General features: G+C 42.3%; 1 protein-coding gene across 2 annotated transcripts in view; it reads left to right on the top strand.

The window, feature by feature from the left end:
* Positions 1-22371, top strand: part of CCDC69 (coiled-coil domain containing 69) — a 134542-nt gene that overhangs the window by 99812 nt on the left and 12359 nt on the right. For both annotated transcript variants that reach the window (XM_069199581.1, XM_069199582.1), the window contains exons 3-5: positions 147-247; positions 12414-12501; positions 21889-21962. In XM_069199581.1, coding sequence (XP_069055682.1) covers positions 147-247; positions 12414-12501; positions 21889-21962 — 263 coding nt within the window. The remainder of the gene's footprint in view (positions 1-146; positions 248-12413; positions 12502-21888; positions 21963-22371) is intronic.

The following is a 22371-nucleotide window of genomic DNA, read 5'->3' as shown; positions in this document are numbered from 1 at the left end:
ACAAACTTCATTCTTGTTGTCCATATTTACCTGTGATAAAGGTCATGAACCACACTGACGTAAAGTATGATGAGTGTAAATGGGACAGAGAAGGGGTGAGCATATTCTGCAGTACCTGCTGTCTGACGTGTGTCTCTGTTTTACAGATGGATCATCTTCAGTCCATGTCGGGCCCGAGAACAATAATTCTGGATCCCAAGAGAAGCACCAGCAGGAATGTGAACGACTCAAAAAGGAACAGGAAGAGGTAAAAATATAGGCGAAGATGTGAATGTCACTGGTAGGATCAATGCCCCTTTACCCCAAATCAGAGAGCTATCTTCATTAATAATGTTCAGGGCTGTGACCTGACATTTTTTGAAGAAACATCCAAAATCCCCAGAAAGTATGATTATGGGCACTCTCTATATACGTATTTGTTGTGGAAGGAACACCAGTTGGTTGCTCAAGGTACTCGAATACTTTTGTTTAAAAGCAAAGTAGATCGCAGTGCTAACCGTAGAAGCATACACCGACATTCTGTGTTGTGTGGCCCTTTTTTCAGCATGTTTTGTGGCTGACATTTTAGGGCTGCTACCTGACATTCCATAGAACGTTTATGTTCCGATGAATGTGTCATTTACTGTTTTTTTTTTAGGGTCAAATATATACTAACTTTCTAGTTTTGACAGAGCTACATATTGGATCATGGACTGAGTAAGTCAGTTTGATTCATTGTATGCATACAAAACCTGTACAGTAAAGCATTGTATTTAGTTGGGTTGATCACTATACCTTGTTTCATGCTGTGATATGTAATTCGCAAACTTTGATATCTTTATGGTGACCTGGCCTGCTCTTTCGGGTAGTAATCGCCCTTGCCCTTTGGGGGCGGGGGTCATCATATTGAGGCATCATCATTCACGACATTATGCATCATAGAGGTACTATGATGCATAATGTCGTGAATGATGATGCCTCAATATGCACAGCCGTGGCCAGTGGACCTTCACCACCTTTGCCCAGGGACATCCTAGCAACAGGTTTTATTTATATTTTCAGGAGGAATTGTAGTCTCCGAAGGAGGATCTGCACACTGACAGTACTTGTAGTACACTTACCTCCTCCAGCTTGACTGCTATGTACAGGCTCAGCTGCTCCTGCAAGCAGGCATGAAATGCATCAGGCACTTTTCCAGGAGCTGTGCGGGCTGCGTGTATTTGAAATATTTCCTAATCTGGGTTCACCTGCTGTGCTAAGTATGTGTTCAGTGCTTGGACCATGCCCTGAAATGTGCCCTCAGTTCCAGTTTTAGCAGCTTTAAGAGGAGTTTAAGCACATTTCCCCCTACATACTGGAGAAGGAGGAGGCTTTTTATGGTTTCATCAGTTTTTTGGTTGCTGCCAGCAACCCTTGCCTCCCATAAACTCCAGGGCGCTGTGATAGGGAATGGATTTATGCACAGAGGAATGGAGGCAGAGCAGGGCTTTGTGCACCATCTTTCCTTTGGTTGCGGTTTGTTTGGTTGATGTGTGAGGCTTCTTCTACACTCTACTGACAATAGTGATTATATCCCCTGATATAATGCATGCCAACATGCTTTGTCCAAAAAGAGACGGATTTTTCAGGTTTCAAAACCAATCCCACCATTATTCTCCAGTCAGTGGTACTATTGCAGGCATGGACACGCATGCCTTCACGCGAATGCCGCCAGTATGTAAAAAAATCAAAACTGTCAATACCAGGGTCAGCATCGCTTGCTTGGTGTAGATTAACACCCCATGTCTGATAAATGTAAATGAAGCAAAACCTAGAAATCACTGAGTTTATTAGTAGCAAGTGGGAAAAACCATTGCCCACAGACCTCTGCATGAGGCACATTGACCAACAGAACTGGGACAGTGAGAAGATCCCTTCTGTGTGCACCGTGTGTAGGTTACACACAGTAAAGCTGCTTTCTTCTGTCAGCTGAGGACTCGCCACGCCTCTTTCCTGGGGGAGCGTCTATGGGCTCATGTCTGCCCGGGCAGTTCGTTCCACATTGTGTTGTAGTTCCTTGTCCGTGTGCAAGGAGCACATGTATGTCTCAGGGGTGGGTAGAATGCTGAAAGGAAGGATGAGCAGTAGCGGACTCTGGAATGAGGAAGCAGAACCTACGTCTAGACGGAATGACTGAGAACACTCCATGCAGGTCTGACTCCCTCAGCGGGGTCGTCAGTGCACCACAGTAAGAATCATGGGCCCCCTACTTCCTTAGTAATGCAGAGAGGTGATGAATAGGGATGCGTGTACACTTCGTGGCGGCCAGAAAACAGGTGCATGAAAGGGAAATCTTGGGTGTAATGCTATGGTATAGGCTGCACAACTTATGTGCGCATCTACATAGTGAACCTGTTCTCTGATGGAAAGACATACATCATGTCATGTTTCATATGCGGCATAGTTTGCACAGCGAACTATCTCAGGCGTCTCTAAGTAAAGACAATGGTATGCAGAAGACAGGATATAGTTCGAGCAAAAAAGAACCTTCTGGTTACTGCCAGAGGCCTGGGCTAAGCCCTGTTCTTAATGTTTCTACTTTCACTGATTGACTGCAGACGGATTCTGAAATCAATTAACCACTGTCTGCACTGGGCCTTGTTTCAATGTTTTTTGTTTCCTTTTTGTATGTAGGGTGGAAGTGATTGCCAATGCCTTCTTGGACTTGCTAAAAATTGGTAGGTTGTAAGCCTGCTGAGAAAGTGGTAGGCTATTGCATCAATGAGTACTCTTGGCAAGTATTCCTCAGTAAGGTTCGCAGGATGACCAGGACACTAAATAAGGTGCACAGAAAAAAGCCAAACTCAGTGGAGGTGTTCCATATAATTGTGCTGGGACTTTGTTTCATTCAGCTCGCGGACAGTGGCGCCACGCCTGCGTCAGTAAATCAGGTGAACACCTCTGTGATGTTAAGATGTTGGTTCATTTTACGATTTAAGTGTGTTACAAAAAAGCAGTGTGCCACACGAGCCGGGCACCTGCCTCACAGAGGGACCCAAACATACTATATCTCCCTTTCACCTACTTTATACGCTTTGACACACGCCTGCTCTCCAGAACACAACATGTTCCATGCTAAAAGTCCTGGTTACATGCCTATAAGGGCTAAACAGTTAACCGTTGGCCCCTCAAGGTAGCGTGACCAGACCCCCATATTTTCCCAGACAATCCCGGTTTTCAGAAGGCTATCCTGGCGTCACAATGCATTTCCTAATTTTCAATGTATGTCCCGGTTTTTGGGACAAAGGTCGAGTCATTTTGCAAAGCAGAATTGAAACTATGTTCTCCTTTCAGCAGGGGACGCTTATGGGTTTCTTTCAGGCAGCACAGGAGGCTGTGGCTGCATGCTCACAACAGAGGAAAGATAGGGGGGAGAGGAGGGCAGGGGGCTGAGGGTGGAGGTCCTACCAAAGCTACTGTTTAGGTAGTTATAGTTAGGTCTGCTTTTCCATAGAGCATTTTTAGTTTGCTAATAACTTTCGCCATATTTGGCAAATCTTCAAAAATCTTTAAAAAAAAGAATGTTCGTCCACCTCAGCTCCTTCATGGAATGTTTTTGGGTAATCCACCAAGCAGGGTCAGAGAAAATGAAATGGGGGTCCCAAAATGTGAAATATCTGTGCATGTTCACTGGATTTCTTTAGACAAGGCCACAGCAAAACAAAATTTGGTGTAATTCATCAGAAGAGCTAGATCTTGGTCCGCAGATTGTTCTTTTTGTAACTTGGTGTAAATCCGTTCAGTAGTTTTTGAGAAATTAAGGGACAAAAATAACTGTATAGCTGGACGGTTTGGTCCGCAAGAGTCTAGAGAGGCTCTTGCAAGAGTGGCAATTTAAAAATAGAGCATTCTGATTGGCCCAGGGAGCTTTATTTCCCTTGGGCCATCTCACTCCCGAATGAGTCACACCTCTGTGGGAACAAGCACTCTGATTGGCTGTCAGCAACGTGAGAAAAATGAAGCAGTGAGATATTTTGCACTTACTTTCATAGTGCTTGTAGTATAACCATTTTTAAAGCAGTGTGTGCAAAACGAAGCTTGGATGAGGTCATCAGTGAGGTCATCAATGATGTCATCCGAGATGTGATCAGTGATGTAATAAATGATGTCATACAATACGTCATGAGTGATGTCATATGTGAGGTCATATGCAGTGCTTGGCTGGGGTTCAAGTTATAGTTAGCTCTGCTAACTATGACTGGTGAATTTCTGTTTTGTTTGTCACTGACAAATGAATCAAACTATAACATTGTTTTAACCTTTGTTTTTTTCAGATTTTATTAATGTATATTATAAACTCCTGCCACCGTACATAGTGAAAATCTTTGCCATTTTGGGCCAAAGATGCACGCACACTTCAGTTGTGGTGTAAACCGGCTTTTTTATTTTACTTTAGTTGCAAGATCAAATCGTGACGCGTTTCGACAACCACCGTTGTCTTGATCACAAGTAGCAACTCGTAAGAGAAAAAAGACTTTTAAACATCCCTATGTGTTAATGACATAAACAGTGGGCTGCAGATGCAAAGTGCAACTAATAATAGCTCCATTTTGGAACAGTTCGACATGCCTTAGTTAGTGCCCACATCTGTTAATCAATCATAGAATGAAAGACAATACATTTGTCCTACAGAATAAGCAAATAAATATGTTACATGCCAGAATGATCATATTTACATCAAGTAATGTCCAAAAAACATTTACAAATTAATTCATCTTATGCGCATTGCAATGTACGCGAATATGCCCCTGTGGGCTTGCTCACACTTTGTTGATTAATGGCAACTGAGAGACAATATTCCAATATCACAATATGCCGCAGTCGTAGTATGGCACTCGGACCAACCGCCACTGCGAACCTGGCGGTCATGAGACCGCCAGGTTCGTAATGAGGGCCGTAGTTTTTGTTCTTTTCCCAATCTCAAGAAGTACACCATGTGATTGATAAAACTTCTTTGAAACCTCCAACACCCCTATATCAGATACCCTTCTAATTGAAATTAACATAACAAAGTGGCTAATTTCCAAGAAAGTTCTTGTGTCCCTAGGTACTTATTGCTTAGCCAATCCTTAAACAATTTCAAAACTACATTATCATCCCACATGCCTGTGCATTAGGACCCCCAATGTATGTGACTGACAAAATTAAATAATGACAATATTGGTACTTTATAAACATACGTGCACATTAACACCCCCATGGACATACTACACCAAAATAAGATTGATCAAACTCAATCTAAGGCAAAATAAAACTCCAAATTGTAACTTGCAAGCATTCCAGGGCAGATTCTACATGCAAACTTTATGGTTCTAAGATTGGAAAACAGACAGTTATTGACCTAATATCATATAATAAGCATTATTATTGAACAACCCACCCTGGTGGTGAGGTCTCCCTCCCTTTGCATGCACGGCCGGGTCCCGGGGGATGGGTTCCCTGAGGCCAAAATCACGTGCCCCCCTTTTCATTTTTTAATATGGATGGTCCCTGTGGGTTAGGGCTCCCTGGGGCCAAAATCGGCCCCATAGGGAAGCCGCTTGCCTCCTTCCCACTTTTTAATAGATTTGAGCCATGTGGGAGGAGGTTCCTGTGGCAGAAATCTGCCTGGGGAAGGGGGGGGGTGCTCTGCCTCCCCACCCCCTTCTCAAACTTGGCCGAGCCCTTGGGGGATGCGGTCCCCAAGGGGCTGAAATTGGCCTAGTAGGGGGGCTGCATGTTTTGGACTGAGTCCTGAGTCTCGAGATGGCTGCCACCACCTCCTGGTTGAAGTGGGAGCAGCCAACAACAGCATTGCTATTGGCGTGTGGATTCATGAATTCACTGTGGTATATCAGCATCTCTAGATATAGCTAAATCTTTTTTCTTTAAAAACTCCAAAACTACTGAACAGATATACACCAAATTACAAAAAGCAATCTTTCTGGACCACGATCTAGCTTTTTGACAAATGTAATGTAATTCCACTCTACGGTTCTGGCTGTAGCCGTGCCTAAAATCCCTATGGGAAAGTGGATATGGAAAAATGTGATTTGGGTACCCCTTTCCTCCCCTTTTTTTTTAGCCCCTGCTTGAGGAATCACTCCAAAACTTTCCAGGCAGCAACTAAAGTGACTGACAAACTAGTTTTTAAAATTTCATAAAGGTTCGTTAAACAGCATCAAAGTTAGTAGCAAAACAAGATATGCTTTTCCTATGGAAGCTAGATCCTTACTATAACTACCTACTTGCAACCACCAATAGAATTCATTCTCTCTTTCTCTCTCTCTCTCTCTTTCTGTCTCTCTCTCTCTGTCTCTCTTTGTCTCTCTCCCTCACACACAAACACACACATCCCACCCTACCCATCCACCCACCATAAAAGTAACCTGAAAGGATTCAGTCCTACTTTAATGTCTGGCCTGTCCTACTTTTTGCTACTCATAACCTGGTCACCCTACCTCAAAGGCCTGTTCATTTCCAAATGATACACTGAACTAAGCCCTGCTGCAGTTTATATTAGACATAGGGCCTCATTATGATTTTGGCAGTTGGGAAAGCCCATCCACTAAAATTCTGACATGGAGGTTGTCGCCATTGTGGCTGCCTCCACGTCGGGCCTATTACGAGTTTCCCGCTGGGTCAGCGGGCGGAAATCTTAGTTTTTGCCCGTTGACCCAGCAGGAAACGGCTTAATAGAGCCGGCGGCAATGCTGTAGTGCAAAGCAGACAGTGAACATTGTGGCGCTGCTGGCCAGGGGGGCCCCTGCACTGCCCATGCCAAGTGCATGGGAGGGTAGGGGCCCCCCTGGGGCCCCCTGCACCTGTTCGCCGCCTGTATTTTCATGGCGGTAAAACTGCCATGAAATTTCTGGCAGAGAACAAAGTTGTCATCTCAGCTTGCAGTGCTGCCCTGGCAGATTAGGATTGCCAGGACCGCCAGACTTTTGGGACGACTAATCCTGGCAGTGCTGGCGGTCCGACCACAGCACTACCGCCGCAATCGTAATATGGCACTCAGACCGACCGCCACTGCGAACCTGGCGATCATGAGACCGCCAGGTTCGTAATGAGGGCCGTAGTTTTTGTTCTTTTCCCAATCTCAAGAAGTACACCATGTGGTTGATAAAACTTCTTTGAAACCTCCAACACCCCTATATCAGATACCCTTCTAATTGAAATTAAACATAACAAAGTTGATAATTTCCAAGAAAGTTCTCGTGTCCCTAGGTACTTACTGCTTAGCCAATCCTTAAACAATTTCAAAACTATATTAACATCCCACAAAGTATGATATATTGACTTTGGAGGTCTTTAAGCCTGATTCCTTTCATTACTCTGCAAACCAAAGGACTCCTACCAATGGATATTCCCTGAATTAAACAATGTCCTGCCGCTATTGCTGATCTATAACAATTAACCGTTGTATATGACAAACCTTTTTGGAAGAGATCAGCTAAAAAGATTAGGCACCTCTACTTCATCAACTTGTATGGGGTCCAAATCTCTCTTGGTGCACCAACATGCCCACACTGCCAATGCTCCTCTATGTCTTTTCCTGGTACCTGGTGCCCATGATCCATTGAGTAAATCTGAAGCTGTCCTCAAAAGGCGTGAGAATCTTCCTGAACATCTGATATTTTCCATACTAAAAGGTTCAGTAAACCCTTTTGAAATAAAGGATGATCCTCTTAATCTATTCCCTTCAATAGCCCTTTGCATGACATTATTAAATATGGAATCTCGATCGACATTTCCAACAGCGTGAGAAACCAACGTGGTGTCTTCCAAAATGGGGTCACCAGAACACACTAACATTCCTGTCTTCTCACCTGAACCAGCACTTTCTGAATCATTGAAAAGAGGGAAAAAGCATAACCCATTAGACTCCTCCAATCATAAGTAAATGTGTATATTGTTATTGCACCTGGATTTGATCACCAACTCGCATAACTGTCTAACTGGAAAGTTAGTCTGGATGCAAAAATTTCTACTCTAAAAGGACCCCATGCTGTTTGAATCTTCTGAGAAAGATCCAACCTCAAATTCCAATCAGTGTAATCTCTCAAATTCCAATCTGCTATCACATTCGAAATTCCTGGAAAATACTCTGCCTGTAATGTTATATTATACTTCAAACAGTATTCCCACATTTCTTGTGCCAAATGGGACAGTAACTTTGACCTCATTCCTCCTAACTTGTTGATATAAGTTACTGCCGAAATATTGTCCATTTTCAAAAGTACAACACAACCTTCTAAATGTGTATTGAAACTCTGAATGGCAAACAAACCTGCTCTTAACTCTAAGTAATTTATGAGATTTTGTCTTTCCTCTGCATTCCACACCTCTAGTTTCTTGTCCTAAACAAACAGGGTCCCCAACCTAAGTTGCTCGCAACTGTTTCCACATTGAAATCTTCTTTCTTTCCAAAAATAGCTTTTCCATACCATGCTTCCAGAATTACCTTCCACCAGTCTAATTCTAGTCTTGCTTCCTGGTCCAATTCTATTCAACCTTTGAAGCGCCTGATAATGCAACAGACCTGGAAATATCACCTGTATTGAAGAAGATAACAGACCAACAATTTGAGCAAGTTCTCTCAACTGGACCTTGTTCTTCCTCAATATTGAGGATATCTCTTGTTTTATCTTTTTTATCTTATTCTCCAGTAACTGTAATTGACACATCTGTGTGTCCACAAACAAAAACTCCCATCACTGGGTTGGTTCTAAAACTGACTTTTCTAGATTCACTATGAAACCCAGATAGTACAACAAATTCTGTACAATCACCATCTGCTGTTTTAAATTGTTCACATTCAGTTATATTATCAGAATGTCATCCAAATAGATTATCAATTGAATACACCTCTCTCTTAGAAATCCTACTACTTGTTTAAAAACATTTGTAAAACACCAAGGGACCATAGATCATTCCAAATGGAAGACACAAAGAAGTGATACAGGATTCCTTTCCATCTGAGCCTCAAGAATTTTTGACTGTCTTTCCCCATGGGAATTGTGAAATATGCATCTTTGAGATCCATTTTCACCAACCAATCTCCTTCCCGAATAAGATCCCGCAAAAAATGAATGCCTTCCATTTTGAAATGCCTGTAAATTATGAATTGATTTAAATCTCTCAAATTTATAACCTGTCGTTACCCTTTGTCCTTTTGTTCTACTAGGAAAAGCGTACATACAAACCCTTTTTCTTCTGAAAATGCCACTTTTCTAACAATTGCTCTGTCTTCTCATTGACTATGCCCTCCAATTCTGTGTGGAGCACCAATTACTTCAGATCCTTATCTTAATGAAGTATTTCTATAAACTTTATTTGATAACCTCAAACTTCCTCTAACACCCATGCATCCTTTGTGACCTCTTTCCAACGATTTTGGAATAACCTTAACCTACCTCCTACTCTTTGTGGGATAAAACAGGAAAATGTCCTCGTACTCAACTTGTGAAACAGTGGCGTTAGTCCAAGTCCTTTGATGTGCCGCTATCTCCCTGATCTCCCCCCTCAGGGATACAAATCTCCTTGACTTCCTCTGTTACTCCCTTGGAATCTACTGGAGTTATTTCCATACTACTGGGACTTACAGTTTGCCCGGCCGGAAGGTTGCCCTCTTCTTCAAGCCCGTCTAGAAAAATTGCTATTCCTGTTAAAAACTCTGCCCATGTTGAATTAGGCCTTATCTAGACTTGTGAAAGTCTGCACATATTTGCCTGGAGACTTCCCCATGCCTTCCCCAAACAAAAGGCCTTTGGGATTGTCACTTAATTCTTTTTTGGCCATAGCACCCAAATTTGGGTTCGTACACATTAAAAATGATTTTCTCTATTACGCTAACAATCCCGCATTTGCATTCCCCAAAAAACGCACTGGCACCAACCTCTAAGTAAATGTATATCCATATCTGAGCCTTTCATGTAAGCATCTTCAGTGAGATCAAACATCTGTGCTAGCGGCCCCAAAATATCCAAAAGCCTATGTTGGCATTGCTTGGAGAGATCTTTCTAAACCTTTTCTGGGATCTCTTCCCAGTTTAAACATTTAGGTAACTAAATATGGATCCAGATTGTAAGTCAGTGACTTTTTCGTCTATGATAGGCCTCGAGCATTCTGCTTTCATAATATTACGTTCGGCCTTCTCCAATGGCCTTCTGATCCAGTGAAGAATATATTCTGCAACATGGTCCAATAGCCACTAATCCTGACCACTAGGATGTCTTATATCATGTGGATCAAATAAACATTCTCCAATTGGATATCTAATAATTTTTTTGATCCCACAGATCTTTCCTCTATGAGGACTCCAAGTTCCTTAGCAGCATTATCATTATAAGATAAATCTAGAATATATTCATCCAAACTGGATGTCTGCTCTTTCATCTCCATCCCATCATAAGATAAATCATCTGCAGCATGTAGCTGCCTTGCCTGCATGTTGCTTCGGACACCATCCCTTTTTGAGTTGCTTAGAACTCCTTTCTTTTAAGAAGCCACTTTCAGTGTGTTTTCTTTACTTCAAACTTTTCCCTCCTGGGCCTCTATGCCCTTCTTCAGCTTCTGATAAAGAAAAATAATGTTCCTCATTTAGGGGTCTCTTTCCCTTTTTATCCAATATTTCCTTTATGGAATTCTGTACCACAACACTTAACTCTTCAGTAATAATTGTCCTTATTAACGACACTTGAGATCTTACCTCAGAATCCTCATTTCCATGCTGCCAACAGAGTTTTGGTATTCACAAATACTCCAATATACATATATATTATAACAATATTTGAACTGTAAATATACAGGAAATTCCACTGCATATAATGTAAAAAAAAGGTGTAGAGGTCATTGAAACACACACACAATCTTTCCTGAGGAGAAATGCCAGTTTGCTAAAGCTTTGCAATGCAACTCGCAGATCTAATTCCTATGAAAACAACAGCTGGTGTTTTCAAAATCACCCCGATTCCCTGCAAACAACGGGGAAGCGAGCAGCCCGCTGCTAAGCGAGGAGACCACCTTCCCCACGCGAGCTCATCTCCGAGCCGAGAAATGTCAGCGGCAGGAAACCACCATTGTCTCCGGCCCGACGCGTTCTTCTGAGTGGATGCGGCATCTCACTCAGGTTAAAACCAAATGATCCTCGGTTGCTGCACCGCATCCACAGATCCTCAAACTCAATCGGTATGGCACACAAATAATAGAAATGTAAATATTTCAGAAAGAATTTTGAAGCAGAAAACACAAGAACAAATGGTACCAATTTAATATAAGCTTGATAAAACCAAATTGTTTGATTTGATCGAAATAAAACAAAAAACTTGACATAAAATAAACTTTACAAACTATCTACACTCTAATAAAGACCACTAGTTGTCTCTATGTTACAACCCATAAATTGGGTTTAGGTATAATGCTATGCAATACAATACCTCCATAAAGAAATCATACCCTAATAAAACAGTATATCACAGCCAAAATATATATGTACATATCTGCTCATAAGTAGCAAACAAAAGAGGAAGAAAATGGAGGATGGTCTGCTTTTACGGACTGAACATTCTACGTTATAGTGCTGTTTTCAATGTTCTATTTTGGAAGTTTTTAATGCCCGCTCAGAAGGAGTGAATACAAGATTTCTGCCTAATGGTAGACTCCTGTTTTGACATAAAGTGTATGGACTCTACGGAGTATATTTGGTCATTTATTGAGGCAGTGTGCCACCATATGGACAGGAGCGGTACAGTGCAAGTGTGACTTGCTAAGTTCAATTGTTCATCAAGGGCAGCATGTTTGATAAATTTTTAAGTTGCTTTTTTTGTATCTGATGTATAATTTGTTCATCAAGCATTTCAAGCAATCCCTAGAAGAACTGACACTTAACTAGATATGTTACCTAAAGTGAATCGAACTGTAGGAGAAGAAAGAGGGCGAAAGAAACACATCTTTCTCGCCATCCTCCTGATAGACCCTTTTTTTCCACGGTGTGAAACTGCCAGAACACAAGTTAAAAACATTTTTTTTTATTTTTTTAACCAAATGTTGTTTAGCCTACCGCACGTCCATAGGCTTTCTTGTAAAGGTCAGCACTTTGGAATAATGCCTTGTGTTGGTGCTGTTATTTCGGCTTCTAGGTAAAGTCAGATATAAATGCGCATATGTTCACTGTATGTTGATTTTTCTAAAATCAGAGGCATGACAGTGACTTCAGTTTTGAGCTTCACTTCTCCTTATTGAACCTACTTCAGATCGGAAACGGACCTCCTCTTCCTTGAGTGAACCATGGATATGATTTAAAATATAAATAAATAAAAGTAACTTTTGAGGTTGTTGAATGCTGGCTCTGTGATTTAATATTCTGCTCTCTGCTGTCCGTGTTGACATGTTGCTCTTTGCTTGTGTGTCAGGCGGCGAAGGAGAGGGATGCAGAGATAACAAGGCGTCTGACGGAGCAGGCCGAAGCCCTGAGAACGGACCATGAGAGCCAATGCAAAGGTAAACATTGGAATCTGTCAGTGTCAGGCAGGGCCTTGTCGCCAGGGATGGGGGTGGTGGGGGAGGAAATCCATGCAACCGGCTCATCAAAGTTTACCATATGAGCCATGTCACGAGGACACATGTCACGAGGACACCTGGTTTCCAGTCGAGGCTTTCATTTGCCATATCAGTGCATTCCGTGACTCGTATCTCGGGTTCTTTTAGTTCAATTGAACTCATTCGATTATCACTCCTGAAACCAGAGATTTGTAAAAAGAGAAGACTGATCTTTCAACTGTTGTATGGTCCTGACATAAAGTGATTTGGTAAGTCCGTGTCCAAGCACACCTGCTCGTTCTTTCTGTGCCGAGCACTGTTACACAGATAGCTCAGTTCAAAGAAGAGGCGGAGTCCTACGAAGTACTGCTCTACTTTTTCCCAGGTTATCGTCCTCCTTTGCAATGCAGCGGTATCCAAAAATATATTTGGTTGCACCTTAACGAATTTTATTGCAAGACACGAAACGTAAATGGGACACTAGGCGTAATATGACAAAGGGCCAAAATAAAGTCTCTGCACCCGACAAACCCTCCGAAATGATGTATTACCTGCCAGAGTGTCTGAAAGAATAGTGTCTGCAGACTGTACCTGGTGCTTCCAGCCTCACTGGTTGATCAGACATTCTCTGCATTGCTGTGTGGCTCAAGGGGCTCTCTGCTGACTCCCAGCAAGACCCATTTCATTACTAATTTCAGAGGCATATCAAGGGGAAACGTTTTTCAGATTACTGTGAGGAATAATTAAACCACTTTCAAGCATTCGGAAAGTGAAAATAATTCGGAATACCTTTCTCACTTGTGTTGGGACGCCTCTTCAGGTAGGATGGGCAGGTGAAAGGGCCAAAAGGCGGAATAGTTCTGAGAGCCAGAGGCCTTTATGGGATGAGAGCATGTGGGCTTTGCAAGACAGGAAATTCTTCGAGCACCTACCCCTGCACGAGGGCAGGCTCTACCCTTACTTAAGTCTCTATTTCTGCACCATGAAATTGTTCGAGATTCACATGTTCCTTCTGGAACTCAAAATATGGATTCTTAATATTGAGCATTGCTCCAAGGAAAGGGGGTTTCAGTAGATTTAGATACGCTCCGAATCATGCAGAAGGAGAGGTCAGCTCGACGAGTGGAGAATTAGTTGAATGCTTTAGCAGGATACTGAGAGAGGCTGGAGTTCTGAGCATAGTGTGGTGGTGTGCAGTATGAAGTGACACACGGAGGACATGTGACTAGAAGGAGTGTGAGAGAAGAGAGGTGTATGGGAACCAGATGGAGAGGATCCAGTGCAGTGGGGTGTTTGGAAATCGGAAAAGAGACGATACAGTATCAGTGAAGGGGCTGTATTGAAACTAGATGTCGAGGGTTTAGTGTCATCGAAGCGGGGTGTATGGAAATCAGATGTGGGATAATTCAGTAAAAGTGATGTGTGATGTGTGGAAATCAGATGGGAGAGGGTTCAATAGAGACTGAGAGAGCTACTGAAGGAGTCTGTTGAAGATCAGGCATTCGCGATTTTGGTTAAAATGGGAGCAAGGAGATTATGCAGTAGCTGGTGGGAGACTGGGAACCCTCTCTAGGTTTCTGAATACGGGGAGGTGACAATAGACGTGAGCCAGGATGGGTAGGACCCAGTGGGCAGAGTGAGAAATACGTAATGAGGCTGAAAATAACCCAATAGGATAGCCACAGTGACTTGATCAATTAGGGGTGGAAAAGTGGGGGTGGTGCATGGGAGAGTTTCTTTCAGGGCGAAAATGATGCCAGCTATGGAAGAGTAGTGAAAGGAGGGAAGGCGGGATAGGGACGTGGGGACTGGGCTTAAAGAGGTAAGTAGACAGCTATGTCTTTGAGATCTTCAAGGCGCAATATGCATTGGCATTGTTCAGTGAGAATTAGAATACTAAAGTGTGCATGTAAAAGGTACCTGAAGTGGAGGGTCCACAGGAGGCACTCGACAACAGGGTCCACAGGAGCCACTCTTCAGTTGCCCATCAGAGACAACCAAAGGCTTTCATCCACTTGCCATACCAAAACTGTTTCAGCCAGTGCCATGTACAGAATCTGTAAAACCACAATCCTTGTTCCACGATCTGTTGAGAGTTTTTATGTCTGCTCTTAGTCGGCTAACTCCACATCCAGGTTGAGGCAAGGCGGGTCATAAGTGTCCGCACACTGTCACCACAAAAGCATCCTGCATGGTTGAATTACCAAGAAACACAATTTCATAGAAGACCTCTGCTGGACTGTAGTGGGATGACCAGTATAGGCCAAGAAGCTTTATGGAAATCTGTTGGCACTATGTTGCTGAGTTTAAGTATGGGAATGTTGTTCATAGTCACAATGTTTAATTTTCTGATATATCCGTCTTCCATTGAAAACGGGAAATTAAGGTGTTGACTACAGGCTCATGTTGAAAAAAATGGAAATACATTAGCAATGGCTGTATGCTGGTCCATCAGTGTTTGCAGTGGCAACAAGAGGGCATAGAAAGCAATGCGGAAAGTGATGTGGAAGTGAAGGTACAGTGGATAACGATGTGTCGGGCTTTGCATGGGCTATAACTGTAGGCATACGAAATGTAAACTGAAGCACTAGTGATGAGCGATTGGCTTAGTGTGTCCTGTGACCAGTGAAAAGATAAGAGACGTTTGCTCCTGTGATGGTGCAGTACTCAAAATTTAGGATACAGGTTGCAGGCCTTTTACAACTTTGCCACAGGGATCTGGAACAACGACCCTGCATTCATCAGAATATCCCCAACGTTGCTCCAACTTAGCTCTTTAACCGCTTTTCCCCCCAGTGCTGAGCTTATTTTTGCCTATTGGGGGCAGTTCACGCTTAGGCCCTCATAACTTTTTGTCCACACAAGCTACCCACTCCAAATTTGTGTCCTTTTTTCCCCAACATCCTAGGGATTCTAGAGGTACCTAGAGTTTGTGGGTTCCCCTGAAGGAGACCAAGAAATTAGCCAAAATACAGCGAAAATTTAGCTTTTTTAATCAAAATAAAATAGGAAAAAGTGCTGCAGAAAAAGGCTTCTGGCTTTTTCCCTGAAAATGGTATCAACAAAGGGTTTGCAGTGCTAAATCACCATTTTCCCAACTTTCAGGAACAGGCAGATGTGAATCCGAAAACCACATTTTTCAACACAATTTTTGCATTTAACTGGGACATACCCCATTTTTACTATTTTTTGTGCTTTCAGCCGCCTTCTAGTTAGTGACAGAAATGGGTATGAAACCAATGCTGGATCCCAGACAGCTAAACATTTCTGAAAAGAAGATAAAATTCTGAATTCAGCAAGGGGTAATTTGTGTAGATCCTACAAGAGTTTCCTACAGAAAATAACAGCTGAAATAAAATAAATAGTGAAATCGAGGTTTAAAAAAACAACCATTTTTCACCACGTTTTACTCTGTAACTTTTTCCTGCTATGTCAGATTTTTGAAAGCAATATGCCATTACGTCTGCTGGAATCTTCTGGTTGCGGGGAATATATAGGGCTTGTACGTTCATCAAGAACCCTAGGTACCCAGAGCCAATAAATGAGCTGCACCTTGCAATGGGTTTTCATTCTATACCGGGTACACAGCAATTCATTTGCTGAACTATAAAGAGTGAAAAATAGGTGTCAAGAAAACCTTTGTATTTCCAAAATGGGCACAAGTTAAGGTGTTGAGAAGCAGTGCTTATTTGCACGTCTCTGAATTCCGGGGTGCCCATACTAGCATGTGAATTACAGGGTATTTCTCAAATAGACGTCTTTTTTACACACTGTCTTACGTTTGGAAGGAAAAAATGTAAAGAAAGACAAGGGGCAATAACACTTGTTTTGCTATTCTGTGTTGCCCCAAGTCTCCCAATTAGGTAGGCCTAATGCTCGTGACAGGAAACGCAACATGGACACATCACATTTTTACATTGAAATCTGACGTGTTTTTTGTAAAGTCCCTAGCTGTAGATGTTGGCCTCTAGCTCAGCTGGCACCTAGGGAAACCTACCAAACCTGTGCATCTTTTTATAACTAGACACCTAGAGGAATCCAGGATGGGGTGACTTGTGGGGCTCTCGCCAGGTTCTGTTACACAGAATCCTTTGCAAATCTCAAAATGTGGCCAGAAAAACACGTTTTCCTCACATTTTGGTGACAGAAAGTTCTGGAATCTGAGAGGAGCCACAAATTCCCTTCCACCCAGCGTTCCCCCAAGTCTCCGGATAAAAATGATACCTCATTTGTGTGGGTAGGCCTAGTGCCCGCAAAAGGAAATGCCGCAAAACCCTATGTGGACACATCAATATTATCAAATACAAAACTACCTGTTTTTGCAGGGAGGGGGGCAGCCCCTGCGTTTTTGGTCCTGGGCTCAGCAACCATAGAGGGAAACCTACCAAACCAGGGAGGTGTGACTTGCGTGGATCCCACAGCGTTTTCTTATCCAGAATCCTCGGCAAACCTCAAATTTAGCTGAAGAAATCACATTTGTCCCACATTTCTGTGTGGGATCACCTCACAGGGACAAATTTCCTATCACTCAACGTTCCCCTCAGTCACCCGGTAAAAATGATACCTCACTTGTGTAGGTGGGGTAAGTGCCTGTGACAGGGAAGAGCCAAAAACATGTCGAAATTGAGGGGGAACCAAAGCGGGTCCAAAAGGGCAGTTTGAAAAAAAAAATTGGTGCAGGGTGCATGTGAAGCACACCAGCCTGGACTCACCCAGATGTTTAGTTTTCAGATGTGTCTAGGTCTTGTGGATTTTTCTACATGACAGCGTCACAAAGTCCAAAAAGTGCAGCCCTCACCATTCCAAGTGGGACGATTTTGAGAGTTAGGCAAGCTCTCATGGCCCAAATATAAAACCAAAACCCAAAATAATCAAATGTCCTATTGCTTGCCATGGGATAATATGTTTTAGTGTGCGGGGGGAGAGCTGAAAGACTGTTACCCCCTTCAGTTGGTGTAGGGGCATAACCATGCCCATACTGGTTGGTAGCCACCACCACACTTTTTTTTTTTTAATTCTCTGGCATCTAGTAGACTTTCTGCCCCTCCCGAGTTGTGGATTGGGGTTAATTGACGCATCTGAAAACTGGTGGGCAGAACAACTTTGGCCCCATTTATTTGGGGTGGGGGTATGGCCATACCCCCTCCCTCTTATTTTGAAAAGAAAATCTTCCCTGGTCTCTACTGGGCTTTCTGCCCCCTCGGGGACAGATGGGCCTTCCAAAAATATGACCAACAGTAATGTGCCCCCATGGTGAGCGACCTTGCCCAAAGGGCCGCTCCCCTTGTTCAATTACATTAAAAAACAATTCCCGGTGTCTAGTGGCATTTCTGCTGCCCAACGCGATCAGGCAGCAGAAATGCTGAGAAAGACATCAAAGGAAAGGCCTTTCCTTTCCTTTGATGCCTTTCTTGGCCCCTCCACGTGATCAGAGGAGAAATGCAAAATAATTTCTCCTCCCATCGGTGCTGGACGCTGAGCTTCCACTGCGGAGGGGCAGGCCTCTGATGAGGCCAGACGCCACAGGGGGTGGGGGGGTAGGGGGCGGAAGGGGAAGCCATTCCCCTTCTATCCCTGCTCAGGGGAGGCGGGTGCGAGGCCCCCATGGGAGTGCTAGCGCTTCCCCCGAGGGCCCCTATCTGGATGTAACGGTTACATCAGGGGCACCCGAGGGGTGCTGCCCAGGATGTAACCGTTGCGTCCAGGGTACCCACGGGGTTAGAGGCACTAAGTTACTTAAAAAAAAAAATTGATGCTTACATTGATATTGGAAGAATATCTTTTAAAGTGGCCAGGATAAAATATAGGAGTCATGCCACCACCAATTGTGTGGTTCATATTTTCAAATAGGTTTTTGCTCCAGAAGATTAATTATCCAGAGTTACTGGTCAGTCACATAGGGGTTCAGCTCACATCTTCTATAATGAGGGAATTCTTAGGTGGATGAGGCGTTACCCATATTACCATACTCTACATGATTCTCTAACAAATGGGCAAGTGGAGCATTTCAATAGGTGTTAAGAACACTGCATGTACATTTTCGTATGGATTGGATTGGCAAGAGTAGAAGTTATGGTTGTAAAGAATCACACAACAAAGTACTACTGGGATTGGCCCCTTTTGGCTTTTTAAAAGTAAAGAACCAGCCAAGGAAGTTGGAATAGATAAACAATTGATTGCAATATGTAATAGTTTAGAACAAGAAAAATTCAAAGCAAAGCATGATTTCACGTGTATCGTGAGATCACCCTTGGTTTGTATTAATGATTAGGTGAGAATTCTCAAGCCTGTATATGTGGAAAAAGGTCTTTCTTAGTTTGGGAAACCTATTAAAGTAGTCGATGTAAAGGCTTGCAGGAATGGTTTAGAGCAAAGTTCACCTATGGAAACAATGTCTGCACAGGTAAATCAAAAAGGCAGGATTAGATACCGCCTGTGAACCTATGGTACTTGACGTAAAGCTTTCTTTTAGATTGTTCATTTTATTTTTTACATATGTTTATAGCTCTTATAATTTTTCGCATTAAAAGGAAGACACGCCAGATTCCTTTCTTTCATAAATCTCAGTATTTCATTATGTCATATAGAATGTTTCTTCCTTGCTGTTCTTCCACTTGCTTATGGGAGCACAGAGAATCCTAATTCTTTTCAAATCTCTGCAGCTCTTAAGGCATACAATTGGGGACCTTTAAAAGAGCGGGGAAAAGGAAACTGCAACTCATAACTTCAAAACGTTTTGCATTTAATCAAATCTTATTTCTCATATGTGAATAATGAGAATTGTAGTTACATTTTAAAGATTTTATTAATCATTTGATCTTGGATTATTTTCTTTATTAATCAAGCATAAGTTACATAACATAGCATAAAGTGTGTCCCATAAATCTAGTCACTATTCTATATTTCTAGGTCAGAAGATTTCTACTGCTAAGCCTTGAGTGATCTATAGGAGCTAAGAGACTTTAATGTACTTTCCGGAGTCGGAGAATATCAAGTCATGTAATATAAAATAGTAGAAAGGAACAAGGATCTGATAACCTGTCAAGCCAGTAAAGTTATTAGAACTCATAAAGAGTAAATGTGTCAGGCTCTACAGAGAGAGAGACAGAGCTTGATCTGAGGCTTTTCAAAACTCTAATCTTGAAGGTTCCCACTGTTCTTTCCCTGGGACACCTTTAAGCATGGTACAATGGTTCGAAGGTATAACAGTTTGTCATATGAGTTATGCTAACACCCAATAGAAATGTGAGAACATTGTGAGGCAGAAACAGTTTCTAACCAAGGGTGCTCTAAACACAAGATACAGTTTTAGACATTTTAGCTACAGCGATACAGATAAACATTTTCTCACCCGCCTAGTTCTCTGAATGAAAGAACATTTGTGGAAGTTTTAAGCGTAACCACATTGTCATCTTCTGTCTCGTACATCTTTACCCTAGAAACCTATTCATAAAGAAGCAAATTTATGATTTATTTAGCAAGTTTGAAATTCCAATACGGGTCAATCGGTTAATAATGAATAAAAAATATAACTTTCTTTGTTAGCATCGGAAGTTTGCATCATAAGAAGACATGAAAAAATCATAATCAAAATGTTTCTGCTGAGCTAAAGCAGTTTGGAATGAGTTAATGTTAGCAAATCGAGCAAGTCACGCAAGTGCAACTCATGCAGAGTTCAGAAAAGAAAATATGCATGTTTAAAATGTGGAATTTGATTAGGCCTACAATTCATTCATACTGGTTATTAATTAAATATAATTTACTTTTATTGACATCTCTAGCACATAGGTAAAAAACAGTGTTATATTTGAGTTGACCTAGCATTAATTAAAAATCATTTTCACCTTGTATTTTGGTATTATCAGTTATCAAACACAATTTCTGCATTACTTACATTGACAATCCAAATGTTACGACTGTTTATACTAATCTGTCATCGAAAAGAAGAGGGTAGGGTATTTTAATAGGTAATGCTTGTGATATGCAAACCCTGCAGGTAGTGTGTATTGGTCTGGCTGCTGGCAACCAACCCAAATGCTGTCAATCAGGTACATATCAATAAGGACACCCAGTAAGGAGCAACACACATGTAGCTGATGCAGCATGGCTTTAATAAAACACAGACCCAAGCACAGATACTGGCAATGGTAGTTTAGCAGAATACTGCTAGTACAAATATATGTATATGTATTCAGTTATTGTTTTACATTAGCAGAGTGGTTATAGGTAGTTCAAAAGCTGTCTAAAATCATTCACGATGCAGTAAATTAAAGGTGCGAAAGTCATTCTGTCATGTAGACTAACACAGGAGAATTAAGTGTTTCACACTAGGATTGTATTGCTAAACCTAATGGTAAAATAATCACAGAATAATATCTAATTGCACAGTACAATCGCAATGCAATTAATGAAAAATGCATGAATCAAGAGAAAGCAGTAAAGTCAGCCCATTCACCCCTCCCCTAGGACTTAACTTTAACTTTCCACAACACCGGGAAGCCTGTGCCAATCAACGTCTCTCTCTCTCTCTCTCTCTCTCTCTCTCGCTTTCTCACCCTCTCCCTCCCTAACGTCAACGTAACCAGGGGCAGCAGTTTGAGGTGACAGCCATTCTGTATGACTCTGTAAGTGAGCCTCCCACAGGTTGCCGCCAACTCCCTTTTTATATACTAAAAACTGGCTTGCACAACACTCTGTTGCCTTCTTGCAGGTTCTTCCCCTGTTATCGCTGTTTACGACTCTATTCTTACTAGTACTCATTAATCATTCTTTCCGGGCCTTCAGACTTCTCCCAAGCTTTTTTGGGTTCAGTACACCCGCAACTGTATGCCTCTCCCACGATTCACATGGCTGCCTTGTACAGTAAATAAGATAGCAGTGCCTTGGGAACATTGAAAACAAGCATCATACACAGAGTGCAGCCTGGTACGATAAACAGAATATTCTGACTAGTGGTGCACCTGTGGAATGTTGAAAACAATCACACAAACTCAGTGCAGTGCATAGGATTCTTTTGCATGCATTATCACTCATTGACACTGTCCTAATTAACCCTTTCACATTACAATGTCTTCCACAATCGAGACTTACACTGCACACTGTGTCAGGAGGATTTTGGCTTTGACTGGGTCACTGGTTCCTCATCGCTGAAAAAGTAGGTTAGGAATTGAGCACCTTGAGCTGGTGCTGCAAGCGTAGGCTAAGCAAACAATGGTTCCTGTTCCACCTCTGAATTTCAGTTAATGATCTTAAATTGATGCTTGCCCTAAATTGATGCTGCCTTAATTGATGCCTTATTTGCCCGTGTCTGACCTCACTGACTTTTGTAATGTTGTTTTGCATCTGCAGAGCTTCAGCGGTTGCATGATCAGGAAAAGGCCTCCATGACAGAAGAGTTCCAGACAATGCAAGCAGCACTCCAGGTCTGTGAGTGGCATCTCAATCCTTAATTATTCCAGATTAAGATAGCCCTAACCGGTTGAGGGAAATACAGTAGAAAGATGGGGGAACATAAATGAATGCTTCATAATGAATGAGCTGATTTACAGAGTGCACAGCCACTCCTATGACTGTCTGGGCGCTAAAGAATAACAGTTTTGTCATTTCAGTAATCAGGCCTACACGATTGTACATATCCATGCAGGTGGAAGGATACCTGTTGCTCCAAAGTGTCACCTTGAAGGAAGCACATGACATCTCTACCTTGTTAAATGGGCACATTTAGGATACTGGTGCCCACTTCCTCTTTGTCACTCTGATGTCGATGATCTGAAAGTGAGTTCTGTGAAGGCCACAGTGCAGACTGTGGTGCACAGTACAACTCCTTTGGTT

This window comes from Pleurodeles waltl, chromosome 7 (genome assembly GCF_031143425.1).
Source record: "Pleurodeles waltl isolate 20211129_DDA chromosome 7, aPleWal1.hap1.20221129, whole genome shotgun sequence".
In the NCBI taxonomy this organism is placed as follows: Eukaryota; Metazoa; Chordata; class Amphibia; order Caudata; family Salamandridae; genus Pleurodeles; species Pleurodeles waltl.
Note: the sequence above shows the minus strand (reverse complement) of the source record. Positions and strands in the feature narration are given on the sequence as shown.